Below are 22,312 nucleotides of genomic sequence, written 5' to 3'. Positions count from 1 at the left end.
TTTAAAAAAATATGAGGTCCCCATATACCCCCCACCCCCCTCACCCCACTCCTTCCACATCAGCAACCTCTTTCATCATTGTGGCACATTCATTGCATTTGGTGAATACATTTTGGAACACTGCTGCACCACATGGATAGTGGTTTACATTATAGTTTACACTCTCCCTCAGTTCACCCAGTGGGCCATGGCAGAACATACAGTGGCCAGCATCTGTCCCTCCAGTACCACCCAGGACAACTCCAAGTCCCAAAAATGCCCCCACATCATATCTCTTCTTCCCTCTCCCTACCCTCAGCAGCTAGTGAGTGAGGCCTGGTTTCTGATTGGAATGAGGCATCTCCTTTTGTGTAAGAAGAAAAAAATTGGGAAGAACTACCGTGAAGGTTTGGAGATGTATTGGCAATCAAGATAAACTTATTTGGTTTTAGTTGAATGTTAACTTGCATAATGCAGCCTTATAAATTTAGGCTGGTTATAAATTTAGACTGGCTGAATATTAATTTTTCATCCTTGCTTGCTTGAAGGCATATTCCATTTTATTGATTGCATGTAATTTTCAGGGCACAGTAGGATCTTTTCTTATTCCTTTTTTACTTTTCCTAGGTATTGTTAGTTTCCTTGAGATCTTCAAATGCGTTAAAATTTGCAAGAATTCAAAATATGAGCTCACCCTAAATATATTCCCTTCTGTAAAAATTTCTGGTACACCAAGTTGATACTTTTGGCTAAGAACCAAAGGTGCTTGAAAAATTTAAGGATTATTGGTTGAAGGTAATGGGAGAACAATTTTTAAGGATTTAAGCTATACTGCTTAAAGATATTATCTTTGAAAGATATCCCATGTAGCCTAACATATCTTAAGTTAGGATTGCCTATGTAGACTAATATATCTATGTCTTTGATGTGAATTTGACTTTTTTTGAAGTCTTAAAACACCAGCTGTGGAACTAAATTTAGCAAACAGCAAAAAGCTTTTGTTGCAGTTCTCAGTGAGCTGCCTGGTCTACATGTGAAATGATATGCACAATACATGTGGAACAGCCAAACCTGGAAATACACAAAGATCTCTTACGCTTAGCCACACACAAATCAAATTAAATGGTTATATTTTATTATTTTCTGACCTTATTTAGCATCAACAAAAAGCTAGACTTTGGTTTTGAAGGCCAGTGATTTATTACAAAGCAATAGATTGTTTCACATAGTTCAGACCAAATCTGTATTTAATCACATTCTCCAGATTTATGACTATGGGATGATAAATCCATCAAAATGGAAAGAGCTTCTACCATGGACATTAAGAATAACAGGGAAAGGCTTCTGGCAGTTGCTTTCCTTTTTAATTATTTTCCAGTTAGTTTAGTTTTATTTTTTATTTTTGGTTTATTGGTCACTTTTATTGACATTTGATTTATATACAGTAACAATGCAGCCTTTTTTTTTTTTAAAGATTTATTTTTATTTTATTTAATTCCCCTCCTCTCCCCCGGTTGTCTGTCTTCTGTGTCTTTTTGCTGCGTCTTGTTTCTTTGTCCGCTTCTGTTGTTGTCAGCAGCACGGGAAGTGTGGACGGCACCATTCCTCGGCAGGCTGCTCCCTCCTTCGCGCTGGGCGGCTCTCCTTATGGGTGCACTCCTTGCGCGTGGGGCTCCCCTACGCGGGGGGCACCCCTGTGTGGCACGGCACTCCTTGCGCGCATCAGCACTGCGCATGGGCCAGCTCCACACGGGTCAAGGAGGCCCGGGGCTTGAACCGCGGGCCTCCCATGTGGTAGACGGACGCCCTAACCACTGGGCCAAAGTCCGTTTCCCTAATGCAGCCTTTTTAGTGTAAAATTTGATAAGTCCTTTTTTTGGCCTCATGGTTGATTTACATTAGATGTGTAATTCTGAGCTCCATTTGCTATAAAGAGGAAAATATCTAACACATATTATTTCTCTGAGTCTCATTCCTGATTTGGGTTTCTTTAGGTTGTAGAGATGTTGGAGGTTCCCAATAAACCCACACAACTGGCATACAAGTACTACTTCATGTCTGTAAACAGTGCAGAGCGTGAAGACAGCCCTGTCATGGCACTCCTGCTGCAGCAGTTCAAGGACAACATTGAGGACTTGGTTTTTCGTACAAAACCCGGGAAACAACCCAGAACTGGTACCAAGCGCAAGGTCTGCTCACATATGGGAATAAGCACAGAAATTTTGTGTATTAAATTAACTTTGTTGTGTTTTTTAACCATTCTTAATGTGGGAAGCAATTAGAGTTTTTTTTAAGCAGTTGGGCAGCAACAAGGCTTTTCTTGAGCATGCTTCTCTCTCTTTTTTTTAAGGAGGTGCCAGGGATTGAACCCAGGACCTCATACATGGGAAGCAGATGCTCAGCCTCTGAGCTTTATCTGTTCCCCAGTGAGAATTGATTTTTTCATTTCTTTGTTTGTTTTGTCTTTAGAGGGTACCAGGAAATGTACCCTGGACCTCGTCCATGGGAAGCAGGCACTCAACCACTTGAGCTGCATCTGCTCTCCAACATGCTTCTCTTTTAATCACTTACTTAATTATATACCATTTTCCAGACTAGAATTTGTTAAACACACAATAGTTACCACTAAATTATTAGTGTTTTGTTCAGTATTTGCTCAATAAGCCGTTGGTGAATGAATAAATCAATGTTTGTTTTGGTTAGGTTTGAAGTTTACTATAGTAATTTAAAATATATATGTATTTTTTATTGAAGTATATCATATGTAAACAATAAGTGTATAGTATTAGTTGTGAACTACAAAACATACATAACATACAGGGCTTTCATACCTCACCCTACCACAGATACCTTTCATTGTTGTGAAATATTTTTAACTAATGATTAAAGAACACCCACAAAATATTACTACTAACCAAAGTATCTTACATTTGGTATATTTTCCCCCCAACCCACCCTATTATTATTATTATTATTAATATATCATTTATACGAGAACATAAATAATAAATGTATAGTAGAAGTTGTGAACTTATGAAGCAAATATGCATAACATCATATAGGGTTCCCATACGTCAACCCACCACCAATACCTTGCATTGTTGTGAGACATTTGTTATAAATTATGAAAGAATATCATCAAAATCATACTACTAACTATAGTCCTTATCTTGCATTTGGGATATTTCTCTCCCAACCTACCTTATTATTATTTTTTTAAATATATTTTTATGACAGAAGATGTAAACTTACAAAACAGTCATGCACATGTGCAGAAAACCCATATAATGCCCTTCTATCAACACACTACACTGTGGTAGAACTTTTATTACAGGTTATGAGCTAATATTAGATTATTACCAAGTTCATAGTGTACATTCAGCACTATTTTTCCATACTTCCCCATTATCAACACAGTACATCTTTGGCATAGATACATGAATGTTACATTATTACTGTTAACCACAGTCCATAGGTCACTCCAGTTGTATTTTTTCCATACTTCTCCACATTCCCACCACCTACAAAAGTGATGTCCACCAGCTCTAGTTCACAAAGGACACTCTTGAATCTGTACTATCAACCACAATTCTCATCCATCTCTGGGTTTACTGTGTTATTCAGTCCCTAGATTATCGTCTAGCTTTCTGTCAATTGGCATTTCCATCCCTAGACTACCCTTTTCAGCCACATTCCCATTTATAAAGCACTATATTACTCACTATAATGTGTTACTGTCAACTCTATACATTTATACACTTTTTCAGTAAAGTTAATTAAAACTTCTACATACTTTAAACATCAGTAGTTCATCTCAGTCCTCCTCTTTTCTCCTTTAAGAATCTAATACCTACTACCAGGTCTTGAAGATATTTTCCTACATTTTCTTCTAAAAGCTTTATGTTTCTTGCTTTTACATTTAGGTTTTTGTTCCATTTTGAGTTAAGTTTTGTATAAGGTGTAAGATAGGGGTCCTCTTTCCTTCTTTTAGTTATGCATATCCAGTTCTCCCAGCACCATTTGTTGAATGGACTGTTCTCCTTGAGCTGGGTGAGTTTGACAGCTTGTCAAAAATCACTTGACCATAGATATTAGGGTCTGTTTCTGAGCCATCTGTTCAGTTCCATTGGTCTATGTGTCTGTCTTTATGCCAGTACCATGCTGTTTTTTACCACTGTGGCTAGGTAATACAATTTAAAAGTCTGGAAGTGAGAGTCCTCTAATTTTGCTTTTCCTTTTTAAGATATTTCTGGCTATTCAGGACCCCTTACACTTCCAAATAAATTTGATAATCATGTTTTCCATTTATTTAAAAAATGCTGCTGGAATTTTTATCGGGATTGCATTGAATCTGTATATCAATTTGAGTAGAATTGACATCTTAATGATATTTAGTCTTTAAATATGTGAGCATGGAATGTTCTTCCAATTATTTAGGTCTTTTTTTATTTCTTTTAAAAATGAATTGTAGTTTTCTGAGTACAAGTGTTTTACACCATTGGTTAAGTTTATTCCTAAATGTTTCGGTTTTATATGTCATATTTTCATCACTCTTTTGACACTTTTAGTTACTTTTACTGATATAATCTTAATTTTTGACTCTTCCATGCCTGTCTCTCCTGTATTTTCTTTTCAGGCTGTAGCACACCCTTTAGTATTTCCTGTAAAGCCAGTCTCTTGGTTACAAACTCTCTCAGTTTCTGTTTATCTGTGAATATTCTAAACTTACCCTCATTTTTGAAAGACAGTTGCCAGATATAAGATTCTTGGCTGAAAGTTTTTCTCTTGCTGTATCTTAAATATATCATTGTCTTCTTGCATCCATGGTTCTGATGAGAAATCGGCACTTAATCTTATTGGGCATCCCTTATGTGTTATGCGTTGCTTTTCTCTTGCTGCTCTCAGAATTCTTTCCTTGTCTTTAGCATTTAACATTCTGATTAGTGTGTGTCTCAGAATTAACCTATTCAGATTTATTTGGATGGGAGTACATTGTGCTTCTTGGACATGGATATCCATGTCCTTCAATAGGGTTGGGAAATTTTCTACCATTATTTTTTAAAATATTCCTTCTGCCCCTGAGACCTTGTTCAATTTTTTCTGTTCTTTTCTCCATATGTTTTTTGTATGTTCACTTTCAGAGGCCATTTCTTCAAGCTCACCAATCCCTTCTTCTTCCTCCTCAAATCTGTTATGATTCCAGTATATTTTTAATTTCATTTATTGTGCTTTTCATTCTCATAAAATCTGTTATTTTTCTTTGTGGTTTCACATTTTTTTTTGTGCTCATCCAATGTCTTCTTAATATCCTTTTTCTCTTTAACCGTATCACTGAATTTATTAACGAGATTTGTTTGAACATCTGTGATTAGTTGTCTCAACTACTTCATGTCATCTGGAGGCTTATCTTGTTCCTTTAACTGGGCCGTATCTTCCTGTTTCTCGGTGTGGATTGTAATTTTTTGTTAGTGTGTTGGCGTCTGGTTTACTAGATGTGTTTATTCTGGGTGCATCCTCTCTCTTTAGTTTAGGGCTTTCTTGCCCTTTCTCCTTTGCTGGTTGTGTAGTAGGAGCCGAAGATGTAGTTGGTGCTGTAAGCTGTGGAGGCTCAAGCTGCCCTCATTTCCCCAGGGACCATTGACACATCTCCCAACTTTCTCTTTGTCGGAGTAGGGACAGAGCCACAGCCTTGTGTAGTAATCCAAATCGTGCATGCCTAGACGTAGTTCCCCAGAGAGTCTGATGAAGCTTCATGCCCTTTTCTCTCCTGCCTAGGGCAGGGATGGAGCTGCAGGCGTGGGCAGCAATCTATGCCATGTGGGTCCAAAATGACTGTAGTTGCCCTGGTAGACTTCTGACTGTTCAGTCTGTGCCAGCCACATATACCTGCAGTTAACCAGAGAGGTTGGTGCAGGGCCTTCCAGCTTCCTCCCTGCTAGAGGTGGGGCTGAAGCCTAAGCTAGGGCTGCAGGCCGATCTAGGTTAAAGAAGCTGGTCCCCATCTTCACTATGATTTTCAGTCCACCCAGCTTCCCCTCATGCCAGGATGTTGGCTACCATCCTCTTTACAAGTTAGGTTCAAAGTTTTGCTCTTCTTAGGGTTATACTTCAGCCAGCCAGATTTACTAGTCAGTAGCTGAAATCAGTGGCCAACCATCTCTTCCTCCCTGTTTTTGGAAAATAGAGCTTCCAATTCCAGCCACAAAATAGCTCCCGAGGAGGCTTGCACCGCCAGAGTAGGATGATCACTGGCCTCTGTGTTGTGGCCTGTATTTTCCCAAGGAGGCTGATGCAGGTCCCCATAGCTTCCTCCCTGCCGGAAGTGGGGCTAGGGCTTATCCTAGAGCTGCAGTCTGATTCAGATGGAAAGAAGCTGGTCCCTACCAGCACTGTGATTTTCAGTCTGTCCTGCTTCCCCTAGTGCTAGGGGCAGAGTTAAAATGGTGGCTACTGGCCTCTTTCTGACTTGGACAGGCTCAAGCTTTAGCTTTCTTAGGATTTTTACTTTAGCCAGCCAAGTTTACTAATCAGTAGCTGAAGTTAGTGTCCAATTTTCTCTTCGTCCCTTTTTGGGAAGTGGAGCTTCTAACTCCAGCCATGGAATAGCTCCCGAGGTGGCTTATACTGCCATTGGAGGATGGGCACCAGCCTCCAGGGCATAGAATGCTTTACTTACGAATCTTCTCTGCAGATGGGCAATCTCCTTCCATTCTTTCAAGGATGTTGCAGGTTGCTCTTCTGGTCGCCTGAAGCCCCCAAACAGATGCTTTAGATAGCTTTGGGTGGTCACTAACTGTCCTGTAGCATGAGATGACTCTAGGAGCTCCTTACTCTGCCACCATCTTGCTGGTTGAATTTTTTTAATTAGAGAAGTGAACTTACAAAACAATCATATACAATGTACAGAATTCCCATGTAACACCCCTCCACCAACACATTAGAATATTATGGTACATTTGCTACATATTATGAGAGAACATCATTAGACTGTTACCACTAACTATGGTCTGTAGCATACAGTTGGTATATGTTTTCCATACCCCTTTATTATTAACACAGTACCTTCTTTGACATTGATGCAAGAATATTACAATATTGCTGATAACTATAGTCTGTAATTATATTAATTGTATTTTTCTCATGCATGTAGTGGTGTACATTTGTTCTAGTTCATAGAAGAACATTCTTGTATTTATACTATTAACCACACTTCTCCTTCTCTGGGTTCACTGTTATTTCATTTTTAGATTATTCTCGAGCTTTCTTTCAATTCACATTTACATCCCCAGGGTACCCCTTTCAGTTACAATCCCATTTATAAACCAACTTTGTTTGTTATACTCACTTTACTGTGTTACCATAAACTCTGTCCATTTCCATACTTTTACAATGAAGCTAATTAAAAATTCTACATACATTATTGCTATAGAAATTTAACTGCTTTAATTAATTGCATCACATGTTCTTTTTTACCCACTTGTGTTCTTAAATTCTAGTTGTCTGGTGATTCATGTCCAGTGGAACCCAAGAAAACCAAACGATCAGGAGAAATGTGTGCCTTTAATAAAGTTCTAGCTCACTTTGTCGCTATGTGTGATACAAATATGCCATTTGTAGGACTTCGATTGGAGGTAATTTTTTTAAAACAGTTTCGGGTACTGTATATTAAGGAGTCATTTTTAAAAGTGTATTTTGAAAGGTACATGGATTCTATTAGGAGAACCAGAATGATCATGAGCCTGTTTATTTTGGGGCTTGGGGGGTTAAAACTAAGCATCTGATGGTGTGCATGTAAAATACCCTCAAACTTAAATTATTTTGTTTGTTCGATTCAAAATTCTGGGCCTTCTGTTCTTTATGGGAATGGAAACTAATCCTTCCCAGTGAAAAAAATATGGACAACTTTTAAGATTTAATGTCTTACTTATATACTACGTAGTGGAAGCATTGTCTAATCCTATTAAGAATGGTTAGTTGATAACGGGGTAGCTTATTCTTGAGTTACTGAAACTGTGCATATTGCTTAAGTACTAGTAAATTTGGATTTTTTCCTGAGAAGCTGGTCTAGAAAGAATAATAAACTAAACTAAATTTTTACTTTTTGCCATGGAAGAAGCAATATACTTAGGTATAATTAGTCTTTCAAGAATACGTAGTTCTGATAGCCAGCAAAACCCCCAAACATGAAAGTAAAAGAAGGTAACAGAACCTGTATTTTTATATTCCCAAAGAGGGCTTTTGACTAAGGGTTGGCAGCCCTTCAAAAGGGACACTCTAAAACCTTAATTATTTCCTTCTAGTTTAAAGTTTCACATTTTTGTAAGAATATCCCTCCCTTTAAATTGCTGTGAAGAAGAAGAGATGTGGAAACTTGTAGAAGGATTACTTCCATTGGGCTCATGGTGATGGCCTTAGGAAGACTTGTTCAAAATATCTTTATGCTTTAGAGTGGAGATTGGCAGACTATCTGTAAAGGACCAAAGAGTAAATATTTTAGGCTTGTGAACCATATGGTTTCTGTTATAGCTATTCAAAACTCTTTTAGGGGGAGGAAAGCAGCCATAGTCAATATGTAAATAAATGAATTTGACTGTGATCCAATAAAACAGTATTTACATAAACAGACAATGGGCCAGATTTGACCTGTGAGTGGTAGTTTGCTGACCCTTGCTTTGGGCTTTGGGTCTAAAGGCAGAAGATTAGGTATGAAATCATGAAGAATAGCAGTAAGTCCAGACAGACCCAAGCCCAACATGCACCTAAAGAATACACTCATATCCTTGCTGTCTCAGAGCCTACAACTGTGAGCTTGAGGAATATCCTCTTGTCTCGGTACTGGCCGTAGTTCCTGGCCATGGCTCCTATCCACTTGACCGTGTTCTTCGACTTTTTCATCATTCTGTTTGGATCAGTTATGTAACTATCATTCATTTACTACGTGGGCATTGGGAAAGGAGTGCCCCGGGGGCAACATAATGCATTTGTGTCCACTTGTCCAGTGCTTTCTGTCTGGCCTCATACCCACAGGTTAGAATTTGCAAAGACTTGTGTCTTTGTCGTGCCTACATAGATCAGTACCCTCTGTCCCCCTTTTCTGTAGTCCTATATCTCTTGCACACATACAACATGTAAGAACATTCTGTAATACCAACTGAGCCAAGCTCCTAAAAACTTACCTACTTTTCTCTCAGTGAGAATTCTAGCTGTGTTACAGACAAAAGCACTTTTTCTGGTTAAAGTAATTTATAGTGAGCTGTGAATAACTCAATCTAATCTTCCCAGAGATGTTTATATCTCAAATTAATAGAATAGTGGCAACATTTTAGAGCCCTGGTATACTTCCTTTTCTTTTGAATCTGAACCCCTACTACTTATTTGTTCAGCAGTTTTTTTTTCTTTTTTGAAGAATCTTTAGACCACATAAATATTACATAAAAAATATAAGGGATTTCCATATGCCCCACTCCCTCGCCTTCCCACACTTTGCCACATCAGCATCCCTTATTAATGTACGTTTGTTAAAATTGATGAACACATATTGAAGCATTGCTACTAACCATGGATTACAGTTTACATTATAGTTTACACTCTGTCCTGCACAATTTTGTAGGTTATGACAAAATATATGATGGCCTGTATCTGTCACTGCAGTGTCATGCAGGACAACTTCAGTGTCCCAAAAATGCCCCCATATTACCCCTATTCTTCCCTCTCCCATCCCTCAGAACCTCTGGTGGCCACTCCCTTTATATCAATGATAAGAGTTCTCCCATTGCTAGAAGAATAGTGTCTGTAGGAGAATAATATAAGTCTACTTGAGTCCATTGTTCATTCCCCAATCTTGAATTTTGGGATGGCGATGCCCACTCTGTTTCTAATTCAGAGGTACCTTAGATCCCATGAGGCAGATGGATGGAACTATCTTGCATTTGTAGATACTCTGTTCCTTGGGATGGGCATTGTCCATCAACCTTGTTGTCCTGGGTGAGTCCAATGAACTGGAGAGTAGGTGTTGCAACTCTGCCAGGATTCAGGGCTCAACTGGCACATGGACAGATAGAAGGTTTAAGTTTCTGGGACATATATTTATTAAGTATAGTGCTAATTGTAGGTTTAGGTGAAAGGGGCAGAAGAACCAGTTGTGGAGAACCTATAAATGAGTCTAACTCTGTTACACTGGGAAGCATAAATTCCAAAGTAAGGCCCACTGACAGGGTGCCAAATTCCTGAGCTGTCTGTCCTGCTTATAGTTTCTGGATGTCTCTAGACCCCTCAGGAACCCCACTGTTTGAGGCACTGTTTGCTGTGGCAGTCAGTGAGATCCTAGGCTAGCAGTTTGTTTTTTCTGAGCCTCTTCCCTTCTCAGGCCCAAAGAGCAGGACTCAGCCAAACAATTAAAGCTGCCTTAAATCCTTTCTGGAACAAGTAGATATAAATAGTCTTTCATAGAAGACATGGACATATCTGCCACAGGCAAACATTTCTGTGATAGATCACATGATTTTCTGGCATACCTTAATAACCTTTTGTTCCATGGACAGGTTTTCAGGCACTATCCCTGTATTTGTTTTTTAAACTCACTTTCTCAGTCCTCCAATTGGGAAAAAAACCTTGCTGAGTTAATGAATAAATTGGAAATCTTTTCTTCTTAGGTTTCACACAAGAAATAATTATATTTTTTGAAAATAAAAATTTATTTCAGAGAAGTTATAAACTAAAAAGTACCATTTGTGACTAGAAATGAGATAAGACTATGACTTGAATCTTGTTTTGAACAAACATAATAAGTCTAAGAATTATACAAGAAAACCAATCTGATTTTACAGTTGCCTTTGGAACCACCAGAACTGTTTCTGGATTCCTTTTGGCTAGCAGTAAAAATTAGATCAATTTCACAAATTCTGAAGATTTGCCACCTGGATAGGTGTTTCTAGAAGGAGGAGAGGCTCTGGGGCAGCTTTGAGCTTCACTGGAATTAATGTACTTTCCCAGGAAATAATGGAAAAGATGCCATGAGAATAGAGACGATAAGTACTTAGAAAAGCTAATTTCCTTTGTAAAATTGGTGGTCTGATACAATGTGCTTTTTTCTTTCCAGTTGTCCAATCTGGAGATTCCACATCAGGGAGTGCAAATGGAAGGTGATGGCTTTAGCCATGCAATCCGCTTATTAAAGTAAGCCTCTATCAGGTGTTTCATTTGGTTTTGCACATTGCAGACACACTGCCAGAAAGCTGCTCCTCTCCTTCCATAAGACAAGAAAGCAGAGTTCAGAATCTGGATGTTATGGATTTTGCATAGAATTATTAAGATTTGGAAGATGATTCTCTCTAACCTGTGAAGAGGAGATCCAGCACCACTTGGAATTTTAGGATATCTTTCCTCTGCATTTCCTTCATTCATTCAACAGATAATTTATTGAGCGTGACTGTGTATCAGGCTCAGGTTCTGTTAGGGTGTTTCCTGATGCTGTGGGTTCTTTGTAGCACAGGAATCTGCGCTAGTTCAGAAGTCAGGAAGGGTATCCTTGAGGAAGTACCAGTTGTATTCAGACTGAAGGAAAACTCAGTGTTAGCCAGAGGAAGGGGAGGTAGGTAGGGTGGGAGTGGGAGGTCCTAGCCAGTGTTGATGTGAAAGCTTGAAGTCAAAAGGGAGCTCGGTACCCTGGAACTGAAAGAAATTTATCGTGGTGGGAGGTAGGCAAGATGAGGCTTGTAGATGGAAGCAGAAAGGGGTCAAATCCTGTAGGGCCTTGTAAGTGTCCTTAAGAAATTTAGGACTTTATCCTAAGGGCAGTACGAAGCCATCAAATGGTTTTTAAGAAGTTGACGTCATTAGATTGCTGTTTTTGATAGTTTACCCTGCAAGCAGTATAGAGAATAACTTAGAGGGGGAACAAGACTGAAATAATGAACTCAGTTGCTGAAGTGGATCACACCAGAGTTGTTGGTAACATGAAATATGGTGATGAAGAGAAATAGACAGTTTCCACAAGGGCTTACAGGATGAAATATTCAAGGGTTGGTGATAGGATTGACATTAGAGAAGAGGGGAAGTGTCCAGGAGGACTGGTAGATTAGATCACCAGGGAAGAGTATACAGAGGAGATGAGGAGAGGGCTTGGTGCTAAATGGATAGAGGATAAGACACCAAAGGACTTGTGATTTATAAAATGATCCAGTATGGACTATTACAAAGCTAAGAGTACCATTTAGAAGAAAAACCTTTTTTGGTTCAGAAAAAAAGTTTTCTACTTTTGGCATTTTATTGTTTCTTAGATGTTACTTAATGATATAAATTATATAAATGGTTTTTATTTATTGAATTCCTTTTGTCTGCCAAGACATGGTAACTGTGTAATTTGAGCGGCAAGCTTTTAACTGTTGCTTTTTGGGAATCAATTTGTTTCTGTGGAAGATGGGAATGGCAAGCAAGTCTTGAGTTCTGGCTGCTGGAGTTGAGGGGTAGGAGTGTATGTGTGTATGCTCGGGAGCCTCCCTCTCCTCTTGCCCCCTACCGTGATGGAGCCTTTGTGTTACTGTGTGCTGCGTTAGATAAATAACTGAAGAACTAAAATAGCTCTCCTTTCTGGCTGACTATCTTAACACCATCTCTGCAGAAAGTTTTCAGGAGTGGGAGAGCTAGTCTTATAATGGAAATCATTTCTTTTTAAAACTCTTCTTGGCAACTGCGGATAAGTGGATGTTAACATTTGTGTTCTGTACTTTAGTTATATTTTTAATGATTTACAAGATTTTAAAAATATCTTGCTCTCAGCATTTTTATAAGAGAAACTTCAGAGTCCCCTTCTTGAACTCAAAAACTCATTGTAGTACTTCCAAGGAAGGAAACACTTTGTATTTTTTTGCTTCATTTTAACCACAATTTTTAAAGAAAGCCTTCACTATAATTCTGACTTGTTTTTTTAAAATGTGAAAATATCTAGAAATGAATCAATATATTGGTACAACAAATGCTGTCCAATATTTGGGTAGAATATAGACATGAGGAAAAAAATAATGTTTAAACATGATTTTATTCAGGTATACATCTGCATAAATCTAATTAATACATAGTTGCTCTAATGCATTTAATCTTCAGAAACTCTTCTGTTATGATTTTAAAATGAAAACATAGAAGCTAGATAAATTAATATTAAATAGTGTGATTTGATATTTCAAGGCTTTAAAGTTGGGCATATTTTTCTCTTCTTTCCTGAAAATATGTTCTGTTCTTGTTCAACTTGTGTCTCTGAAAAGCTTTTGAGCAGGCCTCTTTGATAGATCTCTGAAAGTGTCATAGTAAATTCTGTACCTTGCTGTGATTCATGCATACCCAAAAGAGCCTTGATCCTATGGCACAAATGAGGCGTGGGACACAAGTTTCTAGAGTAGCCTACCAAGTGCCTAATTTTGAGCTCCTGAGCAAACTCCCCACCTTCTTCTGAATTAACTTCAGGGTAACTGGTAAGTTGTTGCTGATCTCTAGCCACACCCACGAGTTTTTTCACCTCATCCCTTGCCTCTGTAGCTTGTTGTTTGCATAGGCACAAGTTGTGAGAGTCAACCTGTCCTGCATATATATGTTATGACCTTTTAAAAACTATCTTCACTTGCCTTTCAGGCACAATTGTGCTCCTTTTACTGGCACTTGAGTGATCCCACTGCTTTTTCATTAAGGGGCCTGTCATGTGGTTAGTGCTATTTGTAAACCCCTCAGAAGGAAACTGTAGAAAGGATTGTGTGTCTTGCCGTTACTAGGGCAGTGCTCACACACACCTGCCCCAGAGGACCACAGCTTAGTTCCTACATTTTTTGAGTACCCAGAGTTACAGGATCAAAATCGGTCAGAGTTTAGATCTAAAAACTTTTTTGAATTGGTCGAAATTTTCAGATAAGGTTAATACATTGTCCCAGCAAACATCTTCCTCACTTCTTAATTTTGGGCTAATAATATGAAATCACTTAAGTATTTTGAGTTTATAACAATTTTGTCCGGTTTCCTTTTGGGGAACTTGTTTTTTTCCCTCACATCATGTGTCATGTTGGGAGGATTAAAGTTATAATTGTAGTCCATTTTTATTCATTATGTTAGATGTTCATAACTTTAGAAGTAAAGCCACTTATACTTGTATCACAGATTAGGAAAGTGACATAGAATGTATTTTTAGAGTCACATTGTCCCTGGGAATACATGTTAAAAGGAGTCTTATATTACTCTTAGTTTTTTCTTGAAAACAGGCTGGTTTCTGTGCTTTCACTTTCCGTCCAGATGGACTTCAGGAAAAAACCTATTTTATGTGAAAAGGAGATAACGTACTGCATCTGTATTTTCAAATTGAGATTTTTAAAAAAATCTATCTGAATGGGTTTATGGGTTAGGATTAAGTTTTTAGGGTAAGGACAGGCAACTCCTGAATATACATGTGATTTAAAAACATATATTCATTGTGTGGTCTTTCTATAACATACGCAAAATAAAGTTGGATGGAATCTTTCTGGTAGTGATACAAAGTACGTAATATAAAATAATAACTTTGAAAAAGCTTTAAAACCTGTATATTTAAGAGAAGCTGTGGTGAAAGTTTTAATATTTGGGACTGATTGAGAAGATTTCAATACTGTGTTAATTTCTATTTTAATATAACCTGTATAGCTTTCTTTCTCCCTCTCTACAGATTTTTTTTGTTGTTGCCATATGCGATCTCTGTCTCTTTGCTGCTCTCTTAAATTGTTCTAGGTCAGCGTTTCTCAACCAGGGGTGATTTTGCCCCCTAGGGGACATTAGCAATGTCTGGAAATATTTTGGTTGTGGTTAATTGGGGGTGGGAGTGCTGCTACTGGTATCTAGTAGGGAGAAGCTAGGCATGCTGTTAAAACATCCTGTAAGGCACAAGACTGATTTCCCCCCCGCCCCCCAGCCCAAAATGTCAGTATTGCCAAGATTGAGAAACCATGTTCTAAGTGTTATATGCTGAAGAAGAGAACTGAACCAATATTCCATATTTCTGATTATATATTTTTTTGGTTGTAGATGTAATCATTATGCCAAATCTGAGAATTAGCCCACCTTCCCTATGAGTTAAGGGGTAATATGTCATTAAATAATATATTATCTCATTTAATTCATTAGTGAAAAACTCATTAATAGTGAAAGATAATACCTCTTAATGTTTTATGACAAAGTCCATTAAGCTGCAAGTGGAAAATGGGTAGGTAGTATTTTTAAGACACCTAAGTTACTGCATTCCTCTTGTGTGTGTGATATGTATGTTAAGTGAGTTAATACATGTAAAGCTCCTAGAATGGTCTGTCACAATAAATACTGACTATATAGAGGAGGAGGGGGTGGGGGGCTAGTGAACCCAGAATTTTGTCATGGCAGCTAGTGATCAAGATTTGGTTTTTACGGGGGTGGTGGTGGGAGTGATTAATATCTATGAATGCCTGCTATATCACCAGCCTAAGCACTTTATTTATGTTTTGTCATTTTTTAATCAGTGACTCATAAGGTAATTATTTCTCTCCATTTTGTAGTTGGTAAATAAATTCAGGAAGGTTAAAGGTGGCAGAGTCAGAATTGAAACTCAGGTACCTGACTCCAAAGCCCTTGTTCTTTCAGCTTATATCGACCAGCCTTTAAAGAGGTTTTACAGTATTTTTTCCCTTTAGCTTTTCCTTGAAGTTGTAGATACATTTTATAGAAAACAGATGTCCTTGATTTTCATTTTGAAAAATTGTAGTCTTTTATAATGACAAGAATAAGAATGAAGACAAGTGTCACTTTCTCAAAGTGAGAGCCCTAATCCATGTTGATGTGAATGGATTAAATGCTATTAATTGTGGTGAATTTTTAGGAATTTGCTTCCTTCCTTGACAGAAGATGCCTAGAATTGGAGTTTGAAGAGGACCTGCCTATCATTGTGTACATTGTGCTTTTGAGTTTTTGTAATGTAAAATACCATTTCATATGCTGTCTTTCATCACCAGAATTCCTCCTTGTAAGGGTGTAAATGAGGAAACACAAAAGGCTCTGGACCGCTCCCTTCTTGATTGCACTTTCCGATTACAAGGTAGAAATAACCGCACGTGGGTGGCAGAATTAGTGTTTGCAAATTGCCCACTTAATGGCACTTCTACCAGGGAGCAAGGTGAGATATTTCACACACTTTGTTTTGGATATTTCTGAATTTTTTAGTATTGCTTATTATTAATCTTTTTAATACTTTAGGACCATCCCGACATGTTTACCTGACATATGAAAATCTGTTGTCTGAACCCGTTGGTGGTCGAAAAGTGGTTGAAATGTTCCTTAATGACTGGAACAGTATTGCACGATTATATGAGTGTGTGTTGGAATTTGCACGTTCTCTACCAGGTAAATGTGATAATTTTTCTTTTAAATTAAAAATCCCCTTTTTTAAACTGAAAAAGTAAAATACGCAGTGTTTTTTAAAAAGTATCAGAAGTATATCTAATGAAAAATAAGTCTCCCTTTTCACCTCAAATTCCAGTTTCCTTCCCCAGAGACAACCACTGCTGTTTCTTATGTATTGAGAAATTTTTACATGTTATAATAATACTTATTGAGAGTTTACTCTGTGTCACACAATGTAATAAACACTTGGCTTGTGTTAGCTCATTTAATCCTCACAAAAACCCTAGGAGGTAGGTGTTTTATTATTCCTTACTTTATAAATGAGGAAAACAAGTCACAGAGACTAAGAAACTTGCTGAAAGTCACATAATTGGTAAGTGGGGCAGCTAGAATTGGAACCTGTTAATGATTCTGCCGTACTGCTTCAGTGTGTCTTCTGCCTGCCCTGGCGCCCTTATGGTAGAAATGGAAGCATGCTATCTATATATGCTGTTGCTTTTCTTACTAAATCATATATTTAGAGACCTCTTTACAGTCCTGTGAGTATATCTTTAGGAGCAGTGCCTAATGTGAATTTATTGAGGTATATGTATTAAAATTGTTTAATATTACCAAAATACCCTTTCAAATATATATATATATTTGAATTTTGTATATATATATATCTGCTTTTGTTTCCCTTTCTATTTAGACATACCTGCTCATCTAAATATTTTCTCGGAAGTTCGTGTTTATAATTACCGAAAACTTATCTTGTGTTATGGAACCACCAAGGGAAGCTCAGTGAGTGATTAACTAATCTTGTGCAGTTTAAAACAAAATCTGTAAATTAAAATCCTGAAATTCCTCTCTTACAAATTTTTTAAAGATCAGGAATTCAAAAATTATGAAAATTGCCTCAAAATGATTAGGGGCTCAAGTAAAAATCAGGGATAAAATGGAAAATTTTAAGTATTTTGTGATCTAAATATAGTATACAGTAATATTTTCCCTTAACCGTTTAAGATTGAGAACAAAAACATACCTTAATTGATGGGGTATGTGATCTCAAAGAGTTTTAGACAAAATAATGTACTTTGGGCATTTGTATTTTTTTCTTCACTGATTTCACATCTGCTTGTCAACATGATTTAGTAAGGAAGATTATTTGTATGTTTGGTTATGAAAAATAGAGAATGTCTTTGCTTTAGGTCACATGATTGTTAACATACTTTGATTTTATCTTAATTACAAAGGCATTCCCCATAATCTACAGCTGTTTATGTTTTCCCCACTCCATATATAAAGTCCTAGAAATTTATTATAAAAATACTGCCAGCTGGTTTTTCTCTGGAATCTTCCACATCAAGAACTATCAGAAATTTGAGTGTTTTAAAGTCTGTTAACCAAAGGTGTCTATGTTAGCGCTGGCTTCCTTCCCCTTTATGAAAGAGCTTCTTAGGAGATTGTACTAAGATGTGACTCTTGAATTTTCTTCAAGAGAAAAATGAAAAATAAGAAACACTAATGATAATTGTCAAAGTTTAAAATTTTTTCTTTAGCACCTTCTCTTTCTGTTTTACTCATTAGAAATGGGCTATCTAATGCACACATGCTTGGGGGATATACTGGTCCATATTAACAGCACATCTGGAGTTTATAGAGTCTAGTCTTATTACTTCTCAAAAGAGACTCAGATCTTTGGCATTTTACCTTGCTGTTTGAACATTTTTTCTTCTACTCACGTCTTTTACGTTCTCGGTTTCTGAAACATGTGTTTTCCCTGATTTAGATAAGTATCCAATGGAATTCCTTACATCAAAAATTTCACATTTCTTTGGGAACTGTTGGCCCAAACTCAGGTTGTAGTAACTGTCACAATACCATCCTCCATCAACTGCAAGAAATGTTCAACAAAACACCAAATGTGGTTCAGTTATTACAGGTAATTAAGCTTATTTCCTGTTTGAAAATAAGACTCAGCCCAATGTCAGTATCTCATGCAAAACTCAGAAAAATCGTGTGGACTTCCTTATCTTTAATGACAGTGTGGGTACCTTTCATTTTTATATCTTGAATTCTTTGAGAATTTTCTTTGATTCAATGCAGACACTGATTTAGTTTGCCTTGTCTTTGGGGGGGTGGGTTTATGAAACGTGCCAGGAAGACATTGCCTCATATGTGACAATGCACATTAAAATTCTGAGATTTTAGAGTACAGAAACCAGCTGTTCTCACTATTTGTTTCTTATAGGTACTATTTGATACTCAGGCTCCATTGAATGCCATCAACAAGCTTCCTACTGTGCCGATGTTGGGCTTGACCCAGAGAACCAACACTGCCTACCAGTGCTTCTCCATTTTGCCACAGTCATCAACCCACATAAGACTGGCCTTCAGGAACATGTATTGCATTGATATATACTGTCGGAGTCGAGGCGTTGTGGCAATACGAGATGGTGCCTATAGTCTTTTTGATAATAGCAAATTAGTTGAAGGTTTTTATCCTGCTCCAGGACTAAAGGTAACAGACTTTAGTGTAATAGTATATTATAGTATGAGTATACATAAAAATGATCTCTAAAATAATTCCTTTGAGGGGGAAATAGTGGGGAAAAAATATAAATTCCTGTTCATTCTAAGAGAGTTAGAAGTTGTGATAAAGTGACATATGCCTGTGTATGTGAGAGATGATAAGTCTTTTTCTTTATTTCCTTACCCTGTGATGAGTAAGGCAGAAGATAATGAAGAGAGTTATATTTGCTGTTTGGAACTTTCAGGAACTTTAAAAGTAGTTTTTATCATTGATTATTGAAAAAATTTGATCTTCAGTTCAACTATGATGCTTTTTAATTTATTTCTTTTTCATTTTTTAGGAGGTACTGGGGATTGAACCTGGGACCTCGTACATGTGAAGCACACACTCAAGCACGGAGCTACACGTGCTCCACTGTGATATTCTTTAAAAATGTAACATCATTTGAAAGTGATTCTGATATAATAGCTAAGTCGTGTGTACTTATAATTTAAAGTGTTTGGAAAGACTTGTTTTGAAAAATAGACCTCTGCAGCCCTCTCTTGCCATTTCTTGTTCTCCAGAGGCACCTGTTTTCAACTACTGTATACTCTTGATATAAATCTAGCCATATCTCTAGATCACAATCTTGCTTTCGTCATTGTTGACTTTTTATTTGAAGGCAAGGTATGATTCTCACAATGGAAGATGAGGATTTAATTCTTTTTTCCTTCCTCCTTTCAGGCTGCTCCCAATACAGAAGCACATTCTTCTTTTCCTCCTATTCTTTCAACATGGCTAAGAGTAGTTTTGATTAGATAATTTTCCAGTGTTTGCAGTATTAGGAATATGTAAACATCCACTGAGCTATCCAGTTGACTATGATAACTTTTCCTTTCTTCTTGACTTTTTTTTTTACTGAGAATTAGTAATTGATTTTTTTTTTTTTTCATAATTTCTCTATACCTATCACTAATTCCACCTTAAACTCCCTCCCGGTTATATAACTCTTAGTTATATTCTTTTGATGTGCTGTTGGATTTGGTTTGCTAATATTTTTTTGAGGATTTTTGCATCTATATTCATGAGGGATATTGGTCTGTAATATTCTTTTCTTGTGATATTTTTATCTGGCTTTGTTATTAGGATGATGTTAACCTCACAGAATGAGTTAAGAAATGTTCCCTCCTCTTCAGTTTTTTTGAAGAGTTTGAGCAGAGTTTGTGCTAATTCTTATTGGGATATTTGGTAGAATTCCCCAGTGAAGCACTCAGGCCCTAGGCTTTCCTTTGTTGGGAGGCTTTTGATTACTGATTAAGTCTCTTTTCTTGTTCTTGGTCTGTTGTAATCTTCTATTTCTTTCAGAGTCAGTGTTAGAAGTTGTGTGTTTCTGGGAATTTTGTCCATTTCATCTAGGTTATCTTAATTTTTTGACATGCAGTTTTCATCTCTTTCGTTTGTCTCTGCTCTTAACCTTTATTTCCTTTATCCTTGCTTTGGGTTAAGCTTGCTTTTCTTTTTCTAGATCCTCCAGTTGTGAGGTTAGGTCTTTGATTTGAAATCTTTTTTATTGTAAGCATTTAGAGCTATGAATTTCCTTCTCAGCAGTGCCTTTACTGCATTCTGTAAGTTTTGGTTTGTTGTGTTTTTGTTTCATTTGCCTCAAGATATTTCCTGCTTTTCCTTGTAATTTCTTCTTTGACCCATTGGTTGTTCAATAATGTAATTTCTACTCTTTTGTGATTTTCCGTTTCTACCTCTCTTACTCCTGTCTAGTTTCTTTCCATTGTTGATGGAGAAGACACATTGTATGATTTCAGTCTTTTAAAATTTCATGAGATTTGTTTTGTGACCTAATATATGATCTATCCTAGAGAATGATCCATGTGCACTAGAGGTGAACGAGTATTCTCTTGCTCTTGGGTGATGTGTTTTATATGTGTCTGTTAGGTCTAGTTGGTTTATAGCACCATTCATGTCTTTTTATTTATTTTTTAATTGAAAGACTTATTTATTTCCTAACCCCCCCCCCCAATTGTTTTTGCATTTGCTGTCTGCTGTGTCCATTCACTGTGTATTCTTTTGTGTCTGCTTGTCTTCTCTTTAGGCAGCACCAGGAACCGATCCTGGGACCTTCTGTAGTGGGAGAGGGGCGCTCAATATCTTGTGCCACCTCATCTCCCTGTTTCTGCTGTGTCTCTTATTGTTTCTTCTCTATGTCTCTCTTTTGTTGCATCATCTTGCTGCGCCAGCTCTCTGCATGGGCCAGCACTCTGCATGGGCCAGCTCTCTGCTCGGGCTGGCTTGCTTTCACCAGGAGGCCCTGGGAATAAAACCCTGGACCTCCTATACGATAGACGGGAGCCCAATCACTTGAGCCACATCAGCTTCCCCCATTCAAGTCTTATATTTCCTTATTAATCTTCTGTCTGGATGTTCTATCCATTATTAAAGTGGTGTATTTAAGTCTCCTACTCTTAATGTAGAACTGTCTCTTTGTTCCTTCAAATCTATCAGTATTTGCTTCATATATTTTGGGGCTATGCCATTAGTGCATATATATTTATAATTATATCTTGTTGAATTGACCCCTTTATCAGTTAAACTTAAAGTAACTACAGGTAATATAAGACTTTCTTCTGCCATTTTGCCCTTTGGTCTTTGTAGGTCTTAAAACTTTTGTCCCTCAGTAATTCTGTTAATGCCTCTTTTCATATTTGTTTGATTTTTTTGTGGTGTACCATTTAGTCACTTCTCACTTCTTTCTGTATCTATTTCTCATGTATTTTTTTTGGTCACCATGGGGCTAAAATTTAACAATATATAACAGTCATGTTTGGTTTGATACCAACATAACTTCAGTAGGATACACATGCATTGTTCCTATACTCCTCTGTCCTTGTTATACTTGTTATAAAAATTATATCTTTATACATTGTATGTCCAAAACCATAGACTGTCATTGCTTCTAATGAATTTGCATTTTAGAACCCTTAAGAGGTAAGCAATGGAGTTACATACCAAAAAAAAAAAAACAATACAATAAAACTACCATTTGTAATTACCTATGTGGTTACCTTACTGGAGATCTTTATTTCCTTATGCTGCTTTGTTCTTCTGTTCAGTGTCCTTTCTATTCAGCCTGAAGAACTCCCTTTAGTCTTGCTTTTAGGTCAGGTCTAGTGGTAACAAACTCCCTTGGGTTTTATTTATCTGGGAATGTCTTAATCTCTTCCTCATTTTTGAAAGACAGTCGCCAGATCAAAAATTCTTGGTTGGCAATTGTTGTCTTTGGGCTCCTTAAATATTTCATGACACTGCTTTCTTGTCTCCATGGTTTCTGGTGAGAAATTGGCACTTAATCTTTTTTTTTTTTTAATTGCACTTTTATTCCACACCTTATGGTCCTTCCAAAGTGTACAATCAATGGCTCTCAGAATAATCACAGAACTGTGCTTTTAT

General features: G+C 37.2%; 1 protein-coding gene across 2 annotated transcripts in view; it reads left to right on the top strand.

Annotated features, from left to right (window-relative positions):
- Window positions 1–22,312, top strand: part of MED14 (mediator complex subunit 14) — a 79,648-nt gene that overhangs the window by 34,341 nt on the left and 22,995 nt on the right. For both annotated transcript variants that reach the window (XM_058291707.2, XM_058291708.2), the window contains exons 14-21: window positions 1,974–2,168; window positions 7,476–7,610; window positions 11,078–11,154; window positions 15,969–16,129; window positions 16,210–16,356; window positions 17,048–17,139; window positions 18,128–18,280; window positions 18,590–18,859. In XM_058291707.2, the coding sequence (XP_058147690.1) occupies window positions 1,974–2,168; window positions 7,476–7,610; window positions 11,078–11,154; window positions 15,969–16,129; window positions 16,210–16,356; window positions 17,048–17,139; window positions 18,128–18,280; window positions 18,590–18,859 (1,230 nt within the window). The remainder of the gene's footprint in view (window positions 1–1,973; window positions 2,169–7,475; window positions 7,611–11,077; window positions 11,155–15,968; window positions 16,130–16,209; window positions 16,357–17,047; window positions 17,140–18,127; window positions 18,281–18,589; window positions 18,860–22,312) is intronic.

The sequence above is a fragment of the Dasypus novemcinctus genome, chromosome X (assembly GCF_030445035.2).
Source record: "Dasypus novemcinctus isolate mDasNov1 chromosome X, mDasNov1.1.hap2, whole genome shotgun sequence".
NCBI classification, from domain to species: Eukaryota; Metazoa; Chordata; class Mammalia; order Cingulata; family Dasypodidae; genus Dasypus; species Dasypus novemcinctus.
This window is presented reverse-complemented; position numbering and strand designations above follow the sequence as displayed.